Source organism: Sorex araneus, chromosome 1 (genome assembly GCF_027595985.1).
Source record: "Sorex araneus isolate mSorAra2 chromosome 1, mSorAra2.pri, whole genome shotgun sequence".
In the NCBI taxonomy this organism is placed as follows: Eukaryota; Metazoa; Chordata; class Mammalia; order Eulipotyphla; family Soricidae; genus Sorex; species Sorex araneus.
The window spans coordinates 170325832-170351705 of NC_073302.1; the positions used below are offsets into that span (position 1 = coordinate 170325832).

At 39.0% G+C, this 25874-nt stretch overlaps 1 protein-coding gene across 2 annotated transcripts in view; it reads right to left on the reverse strand.

Annotated features, from left to right (window-relative positions):
• The window catches only part of KIAA0825 (KIAA0825 ortholog), a 425985-nt gene that overhangs the window by 201208 nt on the left and 198903 nt on the right, over positions 1-25874 (reverse strand). For both annotated transcript variants that reach the window (XM_055133965.1, XM_055133956.1), the window contains 4 exons: positions 21498-21677; positions 20398-20622; positions 10898-11306; positions 6581-6740 (listed from right to left, as the gene is read on the reverse strand). In XM_055133965.1, coding sequence (XP_054989940.1) covers positions 6581-6740; positions 10898-11306; positions 20398-20622; positions 21498-21677 — 974 coding nt within the window. The remainder of the gene's footprint in view (positions 1-6580; positions 6741-10897; positions 11307-20397; positions 20623-21497; positions 21678-25874) is intronic.

Consider the following 25874-nt stretch of genomic DNA (forward strand, 5'->3'; position numbering starts at 1 on the left):
TTTTCAAGCCAAATATAAATATCCCTCTGCCTTTTAGTATGTCACAATATAATATTTTCTTTAAGGTGAGGGTTAGGACTAAGATTAGAATATTAGAACTCAAAAGCACTTCAAAAGGGCTCTCTAGAAAGGCCTTACTTTAAACTCCATCAAATCAGAATCTGCGTGTTAAGAAAATTTCTCCCATACTCTTCCTAGGCCCTTAAACTCTTTCCACACATGACCCCTTTTCAATGGAGAAATTTTCACAGCCCTGGATACATAGGGTTGTAAAATAAGTAAACAAATAAAACACTTACTGATAATAAATCATTAAAAAATTAAAGATTTTAAGCTACATGGTCCAATCTGGTGTTGGAATCCACAGTTTAAAAAGCTAGATATTATTAGTCTCATACTATGTTTTTTTATGTCCCACAAATGAGAGCAGTCATTCTACTGGTCCCTCTCCTTCTGACTCATCTCAGTCAGCATGATACTCTCTATGTGCACCCATTTATAAGCAAATTTCATAACTTCATTTTTCCTAATAGCTGTGTAGTATTTCATTGTGTAGATTTACCATCAATCACTCTGGATAAGAATTTTATGCTGTTCTACCTCCAACCCCATCAAAAAATGGGAAGAAGAAATGAACAGAAGCTTCCTCTAAAAAAAAACACAAATGGCCAAAAGGCACATAAAAAATGCTTCACATCGCTAATCATCAGGGAGATGAAAATACAGGGGACATCGGCGATGGAGAATGTGCACTGGTGGAGGGATGGGTGTTTGATCATTGTATGACTGAAAATCAAGCATGAAAGCTTTGTAACTGAATCTCATGGTGATTCAATTTTTTAAAAAAGAATTGTATGCTGTTCTTCATCATTAATCATCAGGGAGATGCAAATCAAAACAACAATGAGATATCATCTCATACCACAGAGACTGGCACACATCCAAAAGAACAAGAGCAACCAATGCTGACTCGGGTGTGGGGAGAAAGGGACTCTCCTTCATTGTTGGTGGGAATGCCGACTGTTCCAGCTTTTTCGGAAAACAATATGGGCATTCCTCAAAAAACTAGCAATTGAGCTCCCCTTTGACCCCGCAATACCACTTTTGGGCCCACCCACTTTTCGGCCCCAAAACACACAGCAGAAATACCATCTGCACCCGTAATGTTCACTGCAGCACTATTCACCATAGTCAGAATCTGGAAACAACCCGAGTGCCCAAGAAGAGATGAATGGATAAAGAAACTATGGCACATCTACACAATGAAATACTATGCAGCTGTTGGGCAAAATGAAGTCATGAAATTTGCCTATGAATGGATGGAAATGGAGGGTATCATGCTGAGTGAAGTGAATCAGTAGGAGAGGGACAGATATAGAATGACCACATTCATTTGTGGTATATAAAAAATATTAGAAGACTAATATCCATGACCAGAGAAAACAGCAGCTAGGAAGACTGGCTAATGGTTGGAATCAACCACAAGTATTGACGGGGTGGGGGGGCAGGAGGGGTGGCGCAGAGGGTAGGTAAGATAGAGAAGGGACCAATATGACAATATTATCTGGGAATGACCATGCTGGACAAGAACTGAGTGTTCAAAGAAGGTAAAGGGATATTCCTGATGACCTTTCGGTATGAACATTGCAAACCACAATCCCAAAAGGAGAAAGGAGGTGGGGGAGAGAGAGAGAGAGTGAGAGAGAGAGAGAGAGAGAGAGAGAGAAAGAGAGAGAGAGAGAGAGAGAGCATGTGTTCAAGAGAAAAAGTGCCTGCCATAGAAGTAGAGGCAAGGTGGGGGGTGGCAGGAGGGAAACAACTTGGGGCACTGGTGGAGTGATAGGTGTTAGAACATTGTGTGACTGAAACCAGATCATGACTAGCTTTGTAACTATATTTATTGTATCTCATGGTGATTCAATAGAAATAAGGAAAAGAAAGAAAGAAAGAAAGAAAGAAAGAAAGAAAGAAAGAAAGAAAGAAAGAAAGAAAGAAAGAAAGAAAGAAAGAAAGAAAGAAAGAAAGGAAGGAAGGAAGGAAAGAGAAAGAGAAGGAAGAAAGGAAGGAAGGAAGGAAGGAAGGAAGGAAGGAAGGAAGGAAGGAAGGAAGGAAGGAAGGAACGAAGGAAGGAAGGAAGGAAGGGAGGGAGGGAGGGAGGAAAAGGAAGGAAGCCTAAATTTTAGGCTCATTGTGGCCTATGATTTAGAAACAGTATAAGACAAACCTTTGCAAAGTTTAATTCTGCAGCATCTGAGAGATGCATCTACACACACATACACACACACACACACTCACACACACCACCACCACCACCACCACCACCACCTCCTCAATACTTCTAGATTATGATAAAGCCATCAGAAAATAATCCATGCCTATATTTAGAGTTTTGAATAGAAAAACCCTTCTTCCCTTCCTTCCTTCCTTCCTTCCTTCCTTCCTTCCTTCCTTCCTTCCTTCCTTCCTTCCTTCCTTCCTTCCTTCCTTCCTTCCTTCCTTCCTTCCTTCTTCCCTTCCTTCCTTCCTTCCTTCCTTCCTTCCTTCCTCCCTCCCTCCCTCCCTGCCTGCCTCCCTCCCTCCCTCCCTCCTTTCCTTCCTTCCTTCCTTGTTTCCTTTCTTCTTTCCTCCCTCCCTCCCTCCCCACTTGGCAGTGCTCTGGGCTTTGTCACGGCTCTGCACTCTTAGATCACTCCTGGAGGTGCTAGGGATGGCACCTGGGTCCAACACAAACAAGGCAAATGACCTACCTGCTATACTATTGCTTTGTTCTCTGTATATCATGTTTTATTATAACTGCAATCTTTCTTACCAATTTCCCTTTATGTGGTGTTTTGTGTGTGTGTGTTATTGTTATTAGTTTATTTTCCACAATTCCACAGAGAAAGTGCCCCATTACAAGTTGTAAAACAGCAATATTTTATCCCTGGTTAAGAGAATTCTGACTGCTCCACTATACACTCACTACTTTCTTAAAACCTCATCTTTTCTGATATTGCTTTATCGGATTTGGAACTTAACTCCTATCTCGTACATTTCCTCAGAAGAAATAAATTCTTCCTTGAGCACTCTCCTCATGTAACTATCTCAAAACATGTTTCTTGCCCACTGTTTCTCTGTTTCTCTCCACTGCAGAGCGCTCCGCCTCTGCCCCATCCTGTGACCTCACCCACCACGTTTGCTGAGACCTGGACACTACAGTTCTTCCTCCCTCAACTTTATTCATCTGCCAGTTTACTCACTACCAGGTGAGTTTCTAGCTTTGGGCTTCTTTTATTCTTTCTCAAACACTTTAAAGTTCATTTTCTTTCATAACTTTTTTGTCTCTCAATTATATGCCATTACTTCACTCACCCACACCTGTACCCATAAGCACTTCTTTATGTATATTAAGTTTTCTTTTTTCTTTAGATTTCCGTGCCATACCAAGCGGTGCTCCGAGGTTGCTCCTGGCAATGTGCTCAGGAATAGGTCCTAGAGGAACTCAGGGGATGATATGGGGACCTGGGGGTTGAACCCAGGATGGATACACGCAAGGCAAATGCTGTACCTGCTATACTATCGCTTCCTGGGTCATTATTTTATATTTGCTCCTTGTGGCCCATAATTTGGAAATAGTAAAAGACAAACCTTTGCAAAGTTTAATTCTGTATGCAAGGCAAATGCTTTACCTGCTATACTATCACTCCAGCCCATCTACCAACTTTTGAAATAAGATAATTGACCTTAGAACAACTTGGGAGGTAGAAACATTTACCATTCACACAATTGAAAATTCACCTAAAATTTAAAATCAGATCTCCCTGTCTTCTAGTTCCAAAGTCAAACTTCAATCAACTAACTTTAAGGGATTGAATGAGTAAATGAGGAATTGGAGAGAGAAAATCATTTACATGCAAGTTGTCTGTCCTTATATATATAGAGTCAAATATTAGTTAGCTGCACACCAAAAGCACTAAAGACTTCATACTGGCACCAGAGCAACAGTACAGTGGGCAGGGTGCTAGCCTTGCATGAGACTGACCCAGGTCTGATCCCTGGCTCTCCATACTAGTCCCCTGAATCCTGACAGATGTGGTTAAAAAAAAAAAAGGCTTCACACTAGTCATCAGTTGAACCAATATAACAATACAATTCTATGATATCTTATAGCAAAAAAAATGTTGCTATAACTAGTATTAGTATTAAAAACAAAATTATTCTTTAATTGTCTGTGTTATTTTATAAGTCACAAGGGAAAGGTCCTTTTTTAAAATTTTTTTAAATTGTATTGAATCACCGTGAAATCATTACAAGCTTTCATGTTTGGGTTACAATCTCACAATGATCAAACACCCATCCCAACACCAGTGCACATTCCCCACCACCAATATGCCGGGTATACCCCCCTTTCCCACCCTCCCCATGCCTCTATGGCAGACAACATTCCCCATACTCTCTCTCTACTTTTGGGCAATATAGCTTGCAACACAGACACTGAGAGGTCATCATGTTTGGTCCATTATCTACTTTCGGCATGCATCTCCCATCCCAACTGGTTCCTCCAGCCATAATTTTCTTAGTGATCCCTTCTCTATTCCATCTGCCTTCTCCCCTCCCCTCATGAAGCAGTCTTCCAGCTATGGGCAATACCCCTGGCCCTTGTATCTACTGTCGTTGGGTGTCAGCCTCAGGTGATGCTACCCTACACTCCTACACTCCACACATGAGGGCAGTCACAAGGGAAAGGTCTTGCAGCTTATTTTGGTTGTAGCTTCATCTTCATTATCTCTCTTAATTTGAAATACTATGTGTCACTCAGTGCTCTCTCTCTCTCTCTCTCTCTCTCACACACACACACACACACACACCCCACAATGCGCGTGTGTGCACACACACACACACAACCCAAATTCTTAGCTAGACAGCTCTGCCTTCATGGTAAGTATATTTATTTCTCATGAAATAAATAAAAATCTTAGCTTTGAGTTTAAATGATCAAAATGCAGTGATACTCCAGTACAGGCTTGTCTGCATCTCAGGGCAGTGTTTAGAGCCATGGTTTCAGCATTTCACCAGTTCTACAAAGGAAAAAGAGGCACTGGATTTCCTGAATATAACAGGTAGATGAGAACCAGTAAATTGCCAATTTGTATTTGTTGATGTTGCTGTTGGTGATGATTAATCATATTTGTTTATGGACCTTTGAGAAGGAGGGCTCATCTATTACTTTAGCAATCTGTATCGGCCATTACTGTCCTCAGAAACATCCTAATACCATCCTACTGCAACATATCAGCTCCTCACTAATAATATTGGTGATTTCAACCAATTTAACATTGTGACCATGTTGACAAATCAGTGAATACCATAACTTTCCAGTGGAAATCTCTCCCTTCACCATGGTCATAAATTCCTACAAAGAATTCCTCCCTAAAGTGACTACAAAGGATCATCAGCAAGAGTGAGTGGGTTATGTTACTGTAACACATTTCTCACGGTTAAAATTTCTTACATCTTTCACAAGTTATCATTAAATAGTCTTATATAATCTGTTTATTAATTAGTTGACTAGCTCTATAAAATCCCAAAAACAACGATTTACTTGAGGTAACTTTAATTTTTCTTCTGGTATTTTTTGGGTCATGCCAGGGATTGAACCCAGGGCCTCACTCAAGCATGGCAAGTGTGCTGCAAGCAGAGGATCTATACTCCAGCCAATTGAGACAACTTTCCTATAAACAACTGTGAGGAAAAACATTTCTATAACTGAGCTATCAAATGCTATGCTAGAATGCTTTCCTTTTGAAGATATGGTCTTTAAGTTCTTTGAGGTAAAATACCACATATTCATATGATTGATACTATACAATTTTTACTACTCAAAAAAATGCATTCCTATATTTGCAAATATAAGTGTAGTACTAATTCACATTAGATGTCACATTTTATTTCTGATATTTATGATCAAATAAAATCCAGACTAATTTAGAAAACTTGCATTGTTTCCAGTAGGCAATTCATATGATCTGCTCATTACATTTTTGCTAAACTGCCTGAAAGGTCAAAGGCTGAACCCAGCAGGAAGGACAACATTGGTCCTACCCACTATCCATGCATTAGTTCATTTTCTTGTATTAATCTAGTGGCTCCCAAATGTCTTCCTAGATTCTTCTCAAGTTTTTCACTGTGTAAGAATCCCTGGCTTCATCAGCACAAATATGACATCCCTAGGAGAAGCGCCCACATCACCTGCAGAAAATTCTTCACTTCACAAACACCTGATTTTAACATCAACTTAATGGTCACAAACACACAATCCCCAAACTAAACCTTTCGTCTCTACAATTCAGAATGGATCTGAGTTTATGAGCCATATTATTGTTTAAACCATATAAATAAAACCGACATTGTTTTCAGCGAAGCTTTTGCTGTACAAATGCAGAACAGCCGGGGCTGAATAGATTCTATTAATAATGTGATATTGAGTTTGGTATTGACTTTAAGAAGTATTATCACCTCCTTGACTAACCCTTAGCTGCCAGCAGACGCTGCCTCAGGCCAGTACACACCTAATTGCTCGGTAAAAAGGCCTTTTCCCTACCTCATTGAGCCGCATGATGTGATAAATTTGCCTCAGGTACTCGCTGCCACCTGGTTTGTGGCAGATATCCAGGACCATCATGTTTATTTTCTGCTCAGTCAGTTCAAAAGCAATATTTCCTTCTTCTGAGGCTGTGCCTCTCTCTATTGTCATAAATGCACTAAATACAAAGAAAGCACATAAGTATCAGTGGTGAAGAATTGTCAAGATGGAAAATAATCAAAGAGATTGAGGTACTGAGTAGATGTAAATCTCATATTCAAAGCATCCATAAAGACTTTGCTCAAATAGGTAAGCCTTCCCAAACCACTGCTCCGTACATAAACAGCACCTTCGAATGAAGCACCTAAAAGCATTTCTAAAAATTGAATCACCTCTTTGAAAACATTTCTTTATTACATTTATACTCCCATCTATAAAACATTTCCCATCACTGCAATTGTTGAAATTGCTATAATCAAGGGATGAAAACAAAACACTCCTTTTTAAGAACCTGGAAGAAGTAATTTGTATTTTCTCTTTGAGGATAAAAAGTATCTTTGATGCTAGAAGTAGCTTTGGTTTTGAGTCTTTGGTAGATGCCTCTTCACAACTGTCTTAGAAGAAAATAAAAGTGAATTCAAATGTCAAGAGGGGACACCTATGCTGAGCACAGGGCAGGTGCCCTCTAAGGGTCTGTATACCATTGGATATTGTATACTGGCATTTTTTGGTTGGGCATATCCAGTGGTGGTCAGAGGTCACTCCTCAAGGTGCGTGGGGGATCATATGTGGGGCTAGGGATAGAACTGGTGCTGTTTGGATGCAAGACAAGTGCCTCAATTCCTGTACTAGCACTCTGACCCCTAAATGTGGCATTTTAACACTTGCTGCCTTTTTAAAGTATGCACCCTGTTTCATGTTTCTTTTCCTAAAAAACAGTAATTAATGAAAGTCACCACCCTGATTATTCTAGGGAAAATGTCTATTATCACATCAGGACTATGCAAGTTATATTTGTGGAACATTTCTCTCATGAGAACTCATGTTTATTTTTAAACATGATTTACATAGTAATAGTAGATAATGTAACTTTTTATAAATCTTAACTTATATCAGTGTATAAGAGAACTATGATATTCAACTTATATTTTATATATAAATATGTATTCCACAATAATTGTCTTATTGTAATTGCTATTAGGATAATGTCAGGCTTTGCAATCTAAGTATTAAGAAAAAGCATGGTTTTTCACCATTTCCCAGACTAAATGAAATTTACTGTGGTATAATCAGCTATCTACTGCACTTCATTACTGAGATTTTGCCATGATTATAAAATTAGTTCTGCTAAGAATCGGTGCCATTGACCTGAAGGCTGAACCAAATGATATCCAGCTGCTGGACATTAACTTTTATATTGCTTCCACATGTAACTTCAAAACATCCTAAAAAAAAGGAAAAAAAAAGAAAGACAGAAACTTATGGTCATATAAGTCTTGCTAGAAAAATAAAACAAATTCCACTCCTAGAGATATTATCAGCTGGATAATTTTTTTTAAAACACACAAAAAAAACTTGTTGCAAAATAAAAGGAAGTTTGCAAATATTTTTGGGAAGCTGCATACAGGTTGCAAAAATTTCATGTCAAGTTTTGTAGAGGCTGGCATTGAAAAAGTTGAGGCCCTCTGACAAAAGAGTATCTCAGTGTCAGCCCCTGAATTGTATCCTTTCCTGTCCATCACTGTGCAGGTGAAGCAAATGATTGGATTCAGTCAATGCTATGATTAATGAGTTCCTCTCTGGATTTGGGACTGCCTATCAATCATGTCATTAGGGAGAATGTGCCCTGAAAGAGGCAGACCTTAGCCAAGGAATAACTGCATTAATCTTAATCTGTATATGCACCCAGCCAGCCAAGCCAGGGTCACCATGATGAAAAACAATAATCTTCAACTCGACAAATTACTTTGCAAAGACAGACATTTCTTTACTTTTGGGGGGTTGTGTGTTCTCCAGAATCTAAGTTGACTGTTTACAGCTTGAGTGTTACTACAAAGTGAAGGTTATTTTAATGAATAGTAATGTTTTCAGGCAGAATGCAAGACAAGCAATGCTTACAGCTGCCACCTTTCCACTGCAGTTATTTTCACAATTTCCATAAAATCAAAGTTAAATCTGGATGCAAGTGAAAGAAATCCAGCTAAATGACATTGTGCAGTTCCCAGAGAATCTTCATGAGGAATTAAGATTTCATTTATCTTAACAGAAGAAATAGTTTAGCTTAAATACTTACATTCTCACACTTTAAAAAAAATTATGGCAAAGCCAAGGCAATCCTTCATCTATATACAGACGTTATAGTTTGAAATACATTTTAGCTCTATGAACAAAATTATCATAAATTTGTTAGAAATCTGGGTTGACGCTCACTTGCAAAAGCTAACTCATTTTGAAATTTAAGGCAAATACAAGTAGTCTTATCATGACCAAATTTTAAAAGGGACTGATTACTTAAAGTGAGTGAACAGGTCAGATTTAACCCTTTTTCAAATACATGCAATAACTTTTAAGTCTGCATTGTTGAATAACAGTATTATTTTAGAAATTGAGAAAGGCATGTGGCATGGTGCCAGTTAAAAAAAATTACATGGTATATATTTAGAGTCTTTGCATGTTTTAAAGCATTTCTATAATCAGCAATTCTTTATTTTGCATGCATGTTGTAACTGATAGCTAATCAGCCAATATTAGCAAAACAACTCCCCACTCTAGGAGATACCAGGTGTTGTAGTGTAGTTCGCAAAAGAAACTAAAATCAACTTCTAAGGAAACATTTCTTACCTAAGAATTCTTGTATGTGGCTCAAGGTATGATACTATGACATTGCTGAAACCATCCCCATTGATAGAGGAATTCCTAAATCAGCAGTATCATTAAATTTAAATTTGTGACTAGAATCAGATCCACTATTGTCACTCTTTTTTTCTTTTATAACCACTGCCATGGATAATGACATCTGGCTTTAATCTTTTAGTCATTGGATCTAAGTCAGTAAATTGGTATTGAATGCAAATGCAAAGATTAAGAAGGTCACTGTCAATGTTACTGAGCATTTGCCTGATTGTTATTGTAATTCATACCCAGGGGACCCCCAGAAGTAAGTATAACAAGACCGGGAAAATCATAATCACCTAATTCTTCCCACTTGGATTACCATTAGGTCTTATATTTTAATATAAGCCAACACAAAGCATTTATTACCATGACACTATACAGTGTATGCAACGTATTTTAATAGTTAATAAACAAAAAGTGTACTAGCTCTAAACTTAATGCTAAGAACTTTATGAATGTTATTTCATTGTTCAGCTTTATATCATCTCGAGAAACAAGGCTTTGAGAGATTCCATAATATGCACAAGACAGCTCATTTACAAGGGATTTGTATTTGTCTATCTGATTCCAAAGCATGAGCTCTTTATCACTACCATGAGCAGAAAAATTAACAACTTTTAGCTTTTTCAGACAGAGGGTTATAATGGTATCTGCTGGCAATATGAATATATTTTAAAAGAATGGGGAACAGTATACATGAGTGGTGTAGTAGGGCGGTGGGGCTGACAGGGGTCTGCAGACCATCTGAACTGCAATTTTTTTTATCAATATCTTACACTTTTATGCTGAAGACTATTTTAAGACAAAAGCACTCTATATACATATTTAAATTCATCAGGGACTCCTAAAAGTCTTTGCAGTACCACAAATCACCCAGCTCTTGGTGACAAACCTCTGAGAAGGTTGACATTTTCGTACAGAAACAGCTGGGTGTGTTTATAGCTTTAGTGTGATATGCCCCAGTTGCCCTCTGGGATTCTTACATTACCAGATGAAAAATGTGTACCTTTTTGACAATCAGGTACACAGAAAGCAATAAAAAGCCTTTTTATACCCATTAATTCCTTCTTAATTTAATCTCCATGCCCAATCCATTTCCAAAATGCTCCAGGCTAGCTACTAGATACCTGTTTTCACATCGAAAAGGAGTGAAACCAAATTCTCCTGGGTCTAATTACCACCCTTTTAATCAGAAACCTTAAGATGTTGACCAAACAAGTATAGCTTTCCAGTATATCAGCAGGGTTCAAGTTTTCATAAGACAAGGAAAGTCTAACAATCCATTTTTAATGGAACATTTATCCTTCTCTGTATTCATCCAAGTCTCCATTAGCATTGTAAGTTCGCACAAATGACCACGGCTGCCACCTAGACAATAGTTTGTTTATTGTTTATTGTTGACTTTGTTATTGTGACTATTTGATGAAAGAAAAACATTACCATTCCGTGCTTAGTTTCCTTGCTTGCAACAATTGGCATTCAATCCATTTGGGCTTTTGCTGCTCAATGCTCTGTATGACCTTTCGGGTCATTTGATTAGGGCTACTTGTCTGCACTCCCATGATGCTTTCCAAACACACACAGATTAAACCGAGTTTCTCTTTACTCCATCTGTCAAGGGAGGCACCTGTTAAGAATTCCACTGTGTTTCCATCCTCAAATATCCGACATATAATTACAATCAAGTTCCAGACAAGCAGGCCAGCTTTCTTCAATTCAACAAAGTTTTCTGACATTTTTCTCTCAGACAGAAAAAAGAAGTATTTAATTGGGGGAGGCAAACATGCAATCACCGTAGGTAACTTGCTGATTACAATAGAAACTGCCTGAGCAGCAAGCCTTGTGAAGCCTGGGAAAGAAAAGAGAGAAAAGGTATGATTAATATTAGCATTTGCGTTCCATCACTGTGTTGTTTGGAGTGTTGTGTGGGGATGTCTAATTTTTTGTAGAGAAAATTGTTGAGGAGAGCAAGTGCTTGACATATTCCAACAGAACTCCACTGAGGTCCCTAACAGTTCTGCTTCAAATCCTCCAAATCCCAAGCTTAATTTTTCTCTCACAATTAGAAAATTCAGAATTATATGTATATATATATATATGCATATATATATATAGTAATCTGCAGCCTTCAAGGGCCCAGATGTCCTTCTAATTAACAAATGCAAAAGGCGTCCTGCAGGACCTCTTCACCCCTTTGATACTTCTGATTCTCCCTTAGGACTTGTCTCTTCCTCCCTTGAAATTCATGAATCATCTCAACCCTTGTCAGAATGGATGCTCTTCTTTTAGTTCTACATGAAGTTCCTCCTCCCAGAACCTTTCTTACTATCCCTTCCAGATGTCCGTCACAGACTCTCTCGCATCAATAGAACCAGCTCGATGCCTTTATTATAGCACTTGCCAGCACACAACAATTATCTCCTCAATTTACTCTTTATCTATAACTCTTAATTAAACTGTAAGTTCTCCATATATCTTTGAACTTCAGATGAAATGGTCATTTGATAAATATTTGTTGCACGAATGAGTCAACAAGCAGATTCACAGGCATCTCTGTTACTTGCTTGTTTGGGTCCCATGTTAGTTCCATTTTCTACTAAGGCCTCTTAACTAAGGAAATTTATGGAAATGTCTTTAACCCATCACTCACAATTCCATATATTCTCCCTTACTAGGTGTTAATTCTCTGAACAACTTATTTATCTTTGTTTTCTCCATCAGGGCTTCTCAACTTTGCCACTCCTGACATCTTGGAATGAATACATTTTTTTGTGTAGTGAGGTGCTGCTCTTGCTTAGTCTGATGAGGATGAGCCTTGAGGATGAGCACTGTCGCTGATGCCAGTAATATCCCTTTCAGCTGGGACAACAAAAATGTTTAGAAGTACTGCTAAATGTCCCCATGTACAAAATCTTCCCTGGTTGAACCCTGTTGTTTTACATCTGGGCTTTTAATGTTTTCCAATTTGAGAACCACTTTTGCCCAGTAAATGCAGCAAGCGTGAATGTTGCTAGGAACATGTGGTAATTGGTTTAAATTAATTTTTGCTCATGGTGAATTCAGAACATTTTATTGCCACCAATTGCTTTGCTGCCCTCCACATTTAGTTACATTACCTTTGATATATAAGAAGCAACACTGTAGATCATAGGTTCATAGGTAGGTTGTTTAACCTACTGCCCTTTTTTTCAGAAAAAGAAAAATCACTCAGTGCCCCCCAAAAAACTACCATCTTTAAGTGAAAAAGGGGGACCCAGTGCACCTTGCTTACTACTCCCCCCACATCATTCCAAAATCCCCCTCCAGAAGGTGGTACTGTTGACTTTGTGAAACACTGTTCCGAATGATTACAAAGTCTTCATACTTGGTCTTTCTCTAAGGTAGCAATTCAACAATTTGAGTTCCTAATTAGGTATGTTTATTCACTATTAACTCAATAAACTGAAATTCATTTCATATGAAACTGGCTTTGCCTCCTTCCTCCATCTGTCCCTCCCTCCCACCCTTCTCTCCTCTTTTCCTCCTTCCCTTCTTTCCTCCCTTCCCTCTTGTGAAATGTTTTTGTCAGTTCTTCATCCCAAACCAAAAACCAAGTCCGTAAATCCTTCTGTTCCCTCATCTCATACTCCATATATGGATAATGACCACCAACATATTCAAGCCAACCCTCAAACCTGGAAGCTGGACAAAACACTGAATAAAACAATTAAATAATTGAATCAACGAGGAAATCAGGGAAAAGTTAAAAAAAGATACCTTGAAACTAATGATAATGAAGGTACAAGCTACTAGAATCAGTGGAATACAGCAAAAGCTGTTACTATGGGGGAAATTCATAGCAATGCAGGCTTACATTAAGAAAGAAGAAAAAAAACAAATCAAAAACTTAAACACACATTTCAAAAGTTGGGAGAAGAACAACAAACAGATACAAAAAGTAACAGGAAAGAAGTAACAGAAATTAGAGCAGAAATTAACAACATACAAATCAAGAAAGCAATTAAAAGAATCAATGAGACCAGGAGTTGGTCCTTTGAAAAAGATAAATAAGATAGATAGATAAACCTCTAGCTAGTCTCACAAGGGGGGAAAAAAGAAAAAATCTACATCATATCAGAGCTGAAAGGGGAGAAATTACAACAGATTTGTAAGAGATTCAAAATATAATTAAAGGCTATTATAAACAATTTTATGTTTTTTTAATTTATTCTTTCATTGAATCACCATGTGGAAAGTTACAAAGCTTTCAGGTTTAAGTCCCAGTTATACAACAATTTTATGTTCTTAAGCTGGAGAACCTAGATGAAATGGACATATTCTGAGTCATGTCATATCCCAAAGCTCAATGAGGCAGAAGCATAAAGCCTAAATAGGCCAATTACAGGAAGTAAATTAAAATAGTACTTAAGAATCTCCCCATGAACAAAAGTCCCAGTCCAGATAGGTTCACTGGTGAGTTCTATTAACCATTCAAAGAAGATTTATTGCCTATACTCCTTAAGCTGGAAGGGAAGGAATGGAAGTGAAGATAGACGGTCGACAACTACACCACCTCCGCTTCGATGATGACATTGTTCTCATAACACCAAACATTAGTCAAGCAGCACAAATGCTGCCCAACTTCAACCTCGAGTGTGGAAAGGTCGGACTGCAGCTGAACCTCAACAAGACAATGCTCATTAAAAACAAACTAGTCCCTGATGCTCCTTTTGCTCTCAATGGAATGAACATCTCCGAATGCAGCAGCTATGTGTACCTGGGTCGAGAAATCAACATGAGGAACAACTTGGCGCCAGAACTATGCAGGAGGAAGAGAGCAGCGTGGAACGCCTTCAAGAGCATCGAAGAAGTGGTTAAGAGGACAAAGGACCTCTGACTCCAGGCACATCTTTTTGATTCCACCATTCTTCCTGCACTAACGTATGCCTCAGAGACCTGAACCCTACGCAAATAGTATGAGAACACTATTTGGGTATCCCAAAGAGGAATCGAAAGAGCTATGCTAGGAGTATCACATCTCACTCAAGTGAGAGAAGGAATACGGAGTTCAGACCTCTGTCGACAATCAAGAATCAGGGATTCGTTTACCAAGACATCAAAAATCAGATGGGCCGGACATGTAATTCGATTCAGAGACGACCACTGGACTAGAGCTGTTACCGACTGGATTTCACAGGACATCAAAAGACCGCTTGCCTGCCCACCAACTAGATGGTCAGACTTCTTCATCAAAACCCTGAATTGGCTCTTCATGTTCCTGGAGCAAGCAATATCATTGGGCTTCCCTAGCACGCGGCAGGGACAAATGGAGACAATTACTGGCGCCCGCTCGAGCAAATCGAAGATCAACAGGAAGACAAGTGATACAAGAAGTGATACTCCTTAAGCTGGTGGGAATGCTGTCTGGTACAGCCTCTGTGGACAACAGTACAGCGAGTTCTCAGGAAACTTAGAATTGAACTGCCATATGACCCAGCAATTCCACTTTTGGGCATCTGTCCCAGGACATAACAACACTCTTTCAAAAGGACATATGCACACCATTGTTCATTGCTGCAGGCAGTACAATAGCAAAGATATGGAACCATCCTATGTGTCCAGTGACAGATGAATGGATTATGAAGATTTGGTATATATACACAATGGAATACTATGTGGCTGCAAGGAATGATGTCACTGTCACTGTCACTGTCATCCCATTGCTCATCAATTTACTCGAGCAGGCACCAGTAACGTCTCTATTGTGAGACTTGTTGTTACTGTTTTTGGCATATTGAATACTCCACAGGTAGCATGCCAGGCTCTGCCGTGGGGGCGGGATACTCTCAGTAGCTTTCTAGGCTCTCCGAGAGGGGCAGAAGAATAGAAACTGGATCGGCTGCATGTAAGGCAAACATCCTACCCATTGTGCTATCACTCCAGTCCAAGGAATGATGAAATCATGCAATTTGCTGCAACATGGCTGGAGCTGGAAGATACCATGCTGAGTGAAGTAAGTCAGAAGACAAACACAGGATGATCTCACTTATCTGTGAAGTATGGGCTCTTAGATAAGAAAATGTATTATAGTAAAAGGGGGAAGCTTAGATCATTCTTGATTCCCATGTTTAGAGAGGAGACAGACAGAGAAGGAAAGAAATCAAGGGGGGCAAGAAGAAAAGAAGCAATGGGTTAACAGGCATTGGGGCTTCAGTTTTACCAGCAGGGAGGGTTATAGCCGTATACTCAAAATACAGATTCAACAGAACTGAAAACATGAGATCTAAGCAGCAAATACTGGAACTTTGTAATGTGTTTGTCAAGCTAATAGGCGAGGTAAAGTGGGGTTGGGATGGGAAGGGAATCTGGGAACACTGGTAGAGGGATTGGTGTTGAATTATTGCATGCCTAAAATGCAACTACCAGTAACTTTATAATCATGGCTCTTTAATAGAAAATTTTAATGTATTTGTATTGTATTTCAAATATATACAGTAAAACTATAAAAATAAACAAAAAGTAAAAGAAATCATTCTGCTCAGAAGGAACACAAACTCCTAGAAAACATGTCTCTAATCTACAGATTCTTCAGAAATTCATCATAATTTAAGAACCATCTTCAAAATTAACTAGAATAGTTTTTGTAAGTTTTGTAATTAATGTATCCAGGGTATAATTGAATTACATCATAAGACTATTGTATTCGGACCAGAAAGAGTGAATGCATAGAGGAAAGGCACTTGACTTGCATACAGCCTACTCTCAGCCCTGCATGTTGTTCCCTGGGCACTGCCAGGAGCATGGAGCTACAGTGAACTGCTGTGTGTGTCCCCAAGCCCCCACCTTGCCCCCCTAAATAATAACAAAGGTAAAAGCACCTAGTTCAGTCCTTAGCTTAAAATGATTATTTAGGGGCCAAAGAGATAGTTTAGGAGATAGTTTGCAGACACCTCAGGAGTTTCTCAGAACAACATGGTCCCCCAAACACCACCAAGTGTAGTCCTGGAATTTTCTGAGCAGCCAAACGATGGCCCATGTAATTATGGTACCTCGGGGTTGGAGCGTGCTTTATTCTCAGGCCTTGAGTTGTACTGACAGTCCAGCTGGTCAAGAATCACAATGATTCTTGATTGCCGGTGCCCCACACACACCCTGCTCAAAAATATATATATTCTCTTTTCTTTTTTTTTATTTAATTTATTTATTTTTAATTAGTGAATCACCGTGAGGGTACAGTTACAGATTTATACACTTTTGTGCTTATACTTCACTCATACAAAGTTCGGGAACCCATCCCTTCACCAGTGCCCATTCTCCACCACCAGTAAACCCAGCATCCCTCCCACCCTCCCCAATCCCATCTCCCCCCACCCCACCCTGCCACTGTGGCAGGGCATTCCCTTCTGTTCTCTCTCTCTATTTAGCTGCTATGGCCCGCAATAAAGGTGTTGAGTGGCCACTGTGCTCAGTCTCTAGCCCTCATTCAGCCCGAAACTCCCTTCCCCAGCATGGCCTTTGACTACATTATAGTTGGTGATCCCTTCTCTGAGTTGCCCTTTCCCCAGAATGTGAGGCCAGCCTCCAAGCCATGGAGTCAACCTCCTGGTACTTATTTCTACAATTCTTGGGTGTTAGTCTCCCACTCTGTTATTCTATATACCATAGATGAGTGCAATCTTTCTATGTCTGTCTCTCTCTTTCTGACTCATTTCACTCAGCATGAAACTTTTCATGCCAATCCACTTAAATACAAAATTCATGACCTCCTTTTTTCTATTCTCTTTTTCTTGACTGGGGATTAGTTCAGTGGTAAAACATTTGCTTTACATGTGTAAGTAAGACCCTGGGTGCTTGCCCAGCACACACGCGTGCGCGCGCACACACACACACACATATACAAACACACATACATATTCTTAGCTATTTTATTTTTTCCTAATGAATATTTAGATAAGCTTAAAATATAAATAGTATAAATTCTAATACTCTTTTTTGATCATTCTTTGTGTTCTAAAGTTTTTTCAAATGCTTTACATCTTTGTAACACAGGCTTTTTAATTTACTCTTTGGTCTTTGACTCAAAAGATTGTACTCTAGGCTTGCAGGTGATTTAACTGCAGAGACTGAGTAAACATTTAACAATCTAAGTAGGTATTAGGTAAAGATTACCAATTCTTCTCACAACTGCGTTTCTTCTGGTATTAAATAAAATGTGAGGACTTCAACTACTGAAATTCCCAAATACTTCTTTAAAGCTTAAAGTAAATTCCAATCAGAACATTTAAGCTGATGGCAAAGTAATAAATCCATTCCAGTAAGCACTGAGGTCTGACTGTGATGATATTAACCAGACACCAGGGAATGATCTTTTAAGAATGTCACTCAGGGTCAGGAAGGTAGCTCAAAGAACTAGAACTCATTCTTTGCATGCCAGAGGCCTAGTTTGATCCTCACTGCTAGGAGTGAGGATCAAGCATGAGCTGGCAATTGTCCCCTGAGCATCACTGAAAGTGCTCCCTTAAATGAAGAATGTCACTCATTGACTATGTTGACATCTATCTAAGCCATATGTGTATATACATATGTTAATAATGTCCACTCAGGTATTCATATTTTCAATGAAAATAATTAATTCAATTTTCTCTGAAAGCATTCTTGATCAACCACGATAGCAATCGAATGCAGGAACCCAAGGGTGATGTGCTGCTTGGGCGATAGTACTGGGAATTACCAAGGCCACCCACGCAGTGCTGAGGGGCCCTGGGGGCCACACCCAGTCATGTACCTTAACCTTGGTGCCCTGTCCTCTCTCTGTCCCTGTACATCTATTCTTAGTTATGAGCACGTGAAGAAGATTAATAAGAAAAACCACAAGAAATGGTATCAATATTTTTTATAAATAAGCATTTTTTGGAACCAAGGTCCAAATGTTTTGAAATGTTTTTTGAAAGACTTCCCAAATTTTTTTTGGGGGGGGCTTGGGGGAGGCCACACCTGGCCATGCTCAGGGGTTATACCTGGTTCTGCACTCAGGACTTTGTCCTGATGGTGCTCAGGGGACATAGGAGATGCTGATGATGAACCCTGGTCAGTCATGTGCAAGGCAAGCATCTGACCTGCTGTACTATCACTCCAGCCTCCAAAATATTTTTGAAAGAAAATCTGTTCATGAATTGAAAGCCACCAGCCAAATAGTGCCATTCATATAACATGCTATGTTAACTATAGTTCATGCTCCTGAATTGCACAGAATTTCTGAAATATCCGAAAACTAAAATGAAAAAGTAATGGTAACAACTCAGACAGGAAGAACTTAAGTAATGAAAAGCTGACATTTTCCAATTTCAATTAAATGGCTTTACTAGAATCAAAGGCAGTTTAATAGGGCTTGGACAGAATTAAAGCATTACTATGAAAGGTCACAGATAGATAATTGATTTGAGTATGTAGCATAAGGTCGGCGGATAAGAGCCACATTATTTAGGAACTTCATGGAGAAGAATGAAAGAAAGGCTAGTTCCTTCAACTGACTTTAGTGGGTTCAGATGGAGTATTTTCTCGTTGAAATTTTCCTTAGAATTTAGTGAAAAAATATTCCTCTTCAAGGATGAATAAGAAGGAAATTGTTCTACTTCAAAAATCCCAAAGAAGATTCATGAAGACAGATGTGTAATATACATTCAAAGGAATCATGAAATTCTTAGAAAGTAGAAACATCTAAGCAGAAGAAAGGAATTGAAAAGAAGAGACTTAGTGTATAAAATAAATGAATAATATAAATAACAAATGATTCTTATTGCACTAATTAGATGCTATGTTCTGAATATGAACAAAGAACTTGAATTTAGAGCAATAGGTATAAGGGGGAAATACTCTGTCAGAAAAGTAAGTGTAGTTACTAAAGGGTGCTATTTTTGACCTAAAAATTACACATGTAGATGTGTTAACAAGAGAAAAAAGAGTAATAATTGGCAATTGCAGGGGGGGGGGGAACTTCAAGGAAGGTATAATTAAACTGAATATGAGAGCAATTTTCTTGAGAGTATGAAATTTAGATTACTCAATAGATCTGAAGGAAATTAGTCAAAGCATGGAAATAATAAGTGAATACTAACATGAACACAAAATATCTGAGAAAATTCCAAATAGATAATTAAGCCAAAAGGATGTCAGTTTGCCAGGGATGTGGGGCATATACCTCACATGTTTGATGTGTTTGATGCCCTAGTTCCTGAGGCATGGGGTCAGACTACTGAAGTCATTTCATTTATAGTTTGCTTGATTAAAAGTCTCCTATGAAAGAAAATTACAGGTCTAAAATATATGTGGTGAAAATTAGGCTAATATAGTTTATGAATCTTATGTTTAGAATTTTACTTGAGCTCAAATTTTATTGGATTCTTCAAAGTTGAATATATTTATATATCTCTACCTATGTTGGTTTCTGGGTCACACCCAGTGGTGCTCAGGGCTTACTCCTGGCTCTACACTCAGGGGTCACCGCTGGCAATGCATAGGAGACCATATGGGGTGCTGAGGATCAAACCCAGGTTGGCTTCAGGTAAGGCAAGCACCCTACCCACTCTACTATTGCTCCAGTCCCCAGAGATATTTATTTTTTATTATTATTTATTTTATTTTATTGAATCATCGTGAGTTCATTACAAGCTTCTATGTTTGGGTTACAATCACACAATGATCAAACACCCATCCCTCCACCAGTGCACATTCCCCACCACCAATATCCCCAGTATACCCCCTGTTTCCCACCCTCCCCCTGCCTCCATGTCGTACAATATCCCCCATACTTTCTCTCTACTTTTGGGCATTATGGTTTTGCAATACAGATACTGAGAGTCTATCATGTTTGGTCCATTATCTACTTTCAGCACACCTCTCCCATCCTGATCGATTCCTCCAGCCATCATTTTCTTAGAGATATTTCTTAAAAACAAACATACCTTTGCTTGAGTCTTTCCTTCTGGTTTCTTTTGGAGTATAATTCCATTCTTTTGGAATGCTCTCATGCACATGTTCAGGAATATGGTGCTTGTTTATGTTTCTTTCACAGTTCTTCCTAGAGTCCATCACCAAGATGATGTCCTGAACAATACCCTTGACAGCATCGGTCAGTGCCAATCTCAAGCAGCGGATAATCTCCGGCTCAGATCCCAGGCACTCTGAAACTTTAAAATAAGATAATGCGCTTGGCAAGTTGACAGGAGAGGATAGGGTGGAAGTTGGGATGGGGAGGGAATCTGAGGACACTGGTGAAGGGAAGTTGACACTGTTGATGAGATTGGTGTTGAAATATTATATGCCTAAAACTCAACCATCAATAGCTTTGTAAATCACAGTTCTTTAATTCAATAAATGAAAAATAATTTTAAAATAAAAATAACATAAGCATATTATAGGTAGCACAATCTGTTATTATTTTTGCACTGTTTAGAAGTTAATAATTGTTTTAAAGTCATAGAAAGGAGAGCTGGAGCATCTCCAGGTGTGGCTTTGAGGGTCCCCAGCTCTGTTGGGCCTAGGCACATTGCATCTTCAAGTTCTCATATGGAGTGATCCGGTCCTGTTTGCCAAGTGTTGCAGGGAGTGATCCTGGGACCCTGAGTGTTCCTTGGGACACCCTCCACAAAGAATAGTACATTTTTTAAAAAAACACTTGACTAGTAGTTTGACCATCTTTTTTTGAAAAAATGCATCCAAGTACCACAAACTAGTTTTTCAAATCTTACTAAATGATCAAAACATAATCTAGCAAAAATTAAATTTGTTTTTGAGTGATCACATCCTTCTAATTTTTTCCATTGGCATTACATAATTTTTCCCTCAACCTCCCCTCTCCTTGGTCCAAGTCTACTAAATTTGGACAGGAACAAGTTGCTAACGGTTTTCCAGAGATGTCTACAAACTGAAATATATATCAGCTGAGCCCCTACAGATGACAGATTCTGTGAAACTGCCTCAAATAAAGCTCTAGAAACCATATTTAAAGACATATCTTAGACTCTATAAAGTACTTTATTTGCAAGCAGTGAATTTTTTATACCTGGAATTTTGCATAAAGACTCCCACAGTTGTTCTTCTTCTATGTAGCTCACAAAAACATCTCCAAATGTTTGCGGAGAGAAATTGCAGTGGCACAACACTTTAAAGATGGCTTCCACCAAGCTGAATCCTTGGTTCGGGGGTTTTTCTTTATCAGAACTTTGTTCATAAAAGGTACATTCTTAAAAAGAGTAATAATAATTTAACAATGTAGGTATCAGTGAATGTTAGTAAATTCATTTCACTTACCCTAGATTGATATTCTAAGGGTGTATTTGATCGTTATTTACATAGTTACAGAAATGCCACATTCTTTAATATCATTGGTCTTTCAGCCTGATATTGTTTCTGAAGTACTCTTTCGGGAAAGTGTACGTTTGTGTGTGTGTGTGTGTGTGTGTGTGTGTGTGTGTGTGTGTGTGTGTGGTGTGCAGAATTATGAAAAGGACCTCAATGATACCACTTTAAAGGAACAATGCTGGTTTCCCTTTATGCATAGTCTTTATTTCTTATAAAAAATTTGTTTACTTATTTTCATTTAAAAGTAATATATGTTGGGCTGGAGAGATAGCACAGTGGGTAGGGCGTTTGCTTTGCACACGGCCGACCCGGGTTCGATTCCCAGCATCCCATATAGTTCCCTGAGCACTGCCAGGATTTAATTCCTGAGTACATGAGCCAGGAGTAACCCCTGTGCATCACCAGGTGTGACCCAGAAAGTAAAAAAAAAAAACAACTAATATATGTTAATTCTAAAAATTATAAAAATAATCCAGACTACCAACTGGTTATATAGCAGACTGTCATCACTATGTTTAATGCAGTCTTTCATTTACTTTAAATACATACATAAGTTAATATATGTATGTCTGACTTGAACACCAAACAAATATTCTATACACATTCTTCCCCCGCAAGCACCACAGTCTCGTGAGTACCATAACCAGACATGTGACCCTTGGTGAGCACCACAACAGCCAGCAAAAACAAACAACAGAGGAAAAGAAAGGAGGCAGTCAGAAACTTATACTTAAAAACAACAACAACAACTGGAAAAAAATTAAAATCCTTAAACAAATAGATTAGGAGAGCTTTGTATTTGGTGAACAAGTTCACACACTAGTAAGGCAGCAGCTCAGAGAAGACATGGAAACATGGAAGATCTCTCTCTCTCTCTGTCTCTCTCTTTGTCTCTCTCTCACACACACACACACACATACACACACACACACACACACACACACACACACACACACACACACACACACACCCCTACTTTTCCACTTGGCTGTCCCTGGATTGAGAAACAGTAAAAATAGATACTCGGGGCTGGAGCAATAGCACAGCGGGTAGGGCGTTTGCCTTGCATGCGGCTGACCCGAGTTTGATTCCCAGCATCCCATATGGTCCCCTGAGCACCGCCAGGAGTAATTCCTGAGTGCAGAGCCAGGAGTAAGCCCTGTTCATCGCCAGGTGTGACCCAAAGAGCAATAATAATAATAATAATAATAATAATAATTATAAAATTAAAAGATACTCATTTCTTGTTTCTTAAATTGGAGTAAGTGTGCCATAGTTGCTATTGTGTTATTGTGTATTGAAGAATAAAGAATAATGGAAATAAACTATTGAATACATACATATATATAATCTATTTAAAATTTGTCCAATCTTTCTCTCTTTGGGATTTTGTGTTCTGAAAATTAGTGTACCTTTATTTGGAATACTAATTTCATCAAAAATGTACAGAGTATATTTAGAAATTTAAAAGTTTTAAAATACTTTTAGAAATAAGCTATCAACTCAACAAACAAATTTGCAAATGTGGATCTTTCACAAGAGAATAAAAAGATTTACCAACTGGTTTCTCAATACAACTACATAAGGAACTCCCACAAAGACAGAAACATTGAATTACCCTTTTCAACCCACATTTGGGTCCATTTTTGTGTTCTCTAAAATCTATAACCAGATGTTCCTATGTTCATATATCATAGATTGACAGAAAGATAATCATTTCTATTTTATCTGGATAATTAGGACAATGTACTCTGTCATGTATGAAAATTATTTTTTGAATTAAAGATGATGATCCAATGTGCTATATCCTATTTTAAATACTTTGAGTAAATACAGCAGATTATTTTGGAATGAGTCATTTCTTCTTTTCTATACTTTCAGTGTGACTGATGTGGGTCGATGGAGGATGAAGGCAGTCACAGTGGCATAAATAAGCTAAAGTCCCAGGAATCATACAATCACAGAACAAAGAATGTGGGGTGTGTGGAATAGTTAATAACAAAAAATTATAATAATTATTATTACTCCTATTATTGGGCAGGAGCGATAGCACAGCAGCTAGGGCCTTTGCCTTGCACATGGTCGATCCAGGTTTAATTTCTCCGTCCCTCTCAGAGAGCCTGGCAAGCTACCGAGAGTATCCTGCCTGCACAGCAAAGCCTGGAAAGCTCCCCGTGGCATATTCGATATGCCAAAACCAGTAACAACAAGTCTCACGTTGGAGACATTACTGGTGCCCGCTCGAGCAAATCGAGGAACAACTGGACTACTATGACAGTACTACAATGCTACTCCTATTATTATCACACAAATGTGTCAGGTTTCTTTAATGTGTATTACTTTGATTTTATCTCTTTTTTTTCTCCTGCCCTGGAGTAAAATTGTGTACATTTTCACTTGCCTTAGGCATTTTTGCTACTTAGAAAGCACAAACAGGTGAAGTCATTTGTTTTCCTAGACTTTCAAAGAGGAAGAGAAGCTAAACCTCGTGTAGTTTATTAGTGCTACGTAGAAAGTCATTTTTGTATGACAGAAGAGGTCAAAAGTTGGGCAAGGAAGACAGATGAAAGGAGTGGAGTGCATGGGGCAGCCCAAAGTTCAATGCCGGGCACCAGGTGGCCTGTCCTCAAGCTCAGCCTAGAGTGAGTCTTCCCCGGGAGCACCTGTTCCCTGCTTACTGCTAGTGCTCAGGGAAGTCTGAGTGAGGCACTGACAGAAGCTGGGCCTGCAACCCAAACTCTTGATTCCATCCCAGGCTTCGGGCCTCACCCGGCTACGTTTGGGAAGACAGTCTGGCAAGGAAAAAGGCTCTCTCTGCTGTAACTAGGACAACCACAGAATTGACAAGGAATGCTCATGCTTCCAAGGGCCCTCTGTGCCAGGCGGAGGGCTGAGGGTGAGGCTCTGAGAATCACTGTTGCTTCAACGTTCTGCCAGCCAGTAGGCTGCACGCATGCAGCTCAGAATTTATACAGAATTGATTTGGAGACAGGAAGTGATTTTGACATTTCTTGCATAGCTGAGTTTCGAATTGAGATTTTTACCAGCTCCATAACAATCTGGTGACAATTCAGAAAGAATTGTCAGGCATCACGGGGCAACTTTACATTTCATTTCACCTACTGAAAACTGGTATGAGAGTCGCTTCAGTTTTATAGACAAACAACATAAAATTGAACAAAATTAGGGAGTGTGGCCCCAAATCACAAAATTAGTGCAAATTTGCCTGTATGGCTGACATTAGAATCTCAAATTTCCTTTAGGCTGCTTTGCCATAATTGGCAACTGTTACTGACAGCCTCTGGATGCAAACCTCTCAGTCCAAAGCAAGTACTTAGCAGGTGTTATTATGACCTTAACGCAAAAACACCTTTATTTCACCACCATTCTACTCTGCCACATCCATTATCTTTTTATTTTTATTTTTATTTTTTTTTTATTAGTTTATTTTTAATTAGAGAGTCATCGTGAGGGTACAGTTACAGATCCATACATTTTTGTGCTAATGCTTCCCCCATACAAAGTTCAATAACCCATCCCTTCACCAGTGCCCATTCTCCACCACTCGTAAACCCAACATCCCTCCCCCCCTCCCCAGACCCGTCTCCCCCCACCCCACCCTGCCACTATGGCAGGGAATTCCCTTTTGTTTTCTCTCTCTGATTAGGTGTTGTGGTTTGCAATAGAGGTGTTGAGTGCCACATCCATTATCTGAAACATCTCCAGCACAGTTTGATTCTGGGACTTCCTATGGATCTGTATCTCGTAATTAGATATTTTCCAGCAATCAACCAGTGTTACTGATTTAATGAATTGAAGAAGGAAGAAAGGAATGGAGAGAGGTGTAGATTTCCTGAGGGTGGCCCAGGCTATACTATGCTATTGAGGCCCAGGCTTATTGATCCTTTCCTCAAAGTCCTATCAGGCACCTGTTGGATTCCCTTAGGTCTACCATGAATATAACCATCACCATTTCTTTCTCTTATTTTTTTTATGCTTTTGGGGTCACATCCATAGATGATTAGGAGTTACTCCTGGCTCTGCACTCAGGAATTACTCCTGATGGTGCTGGCGGGAA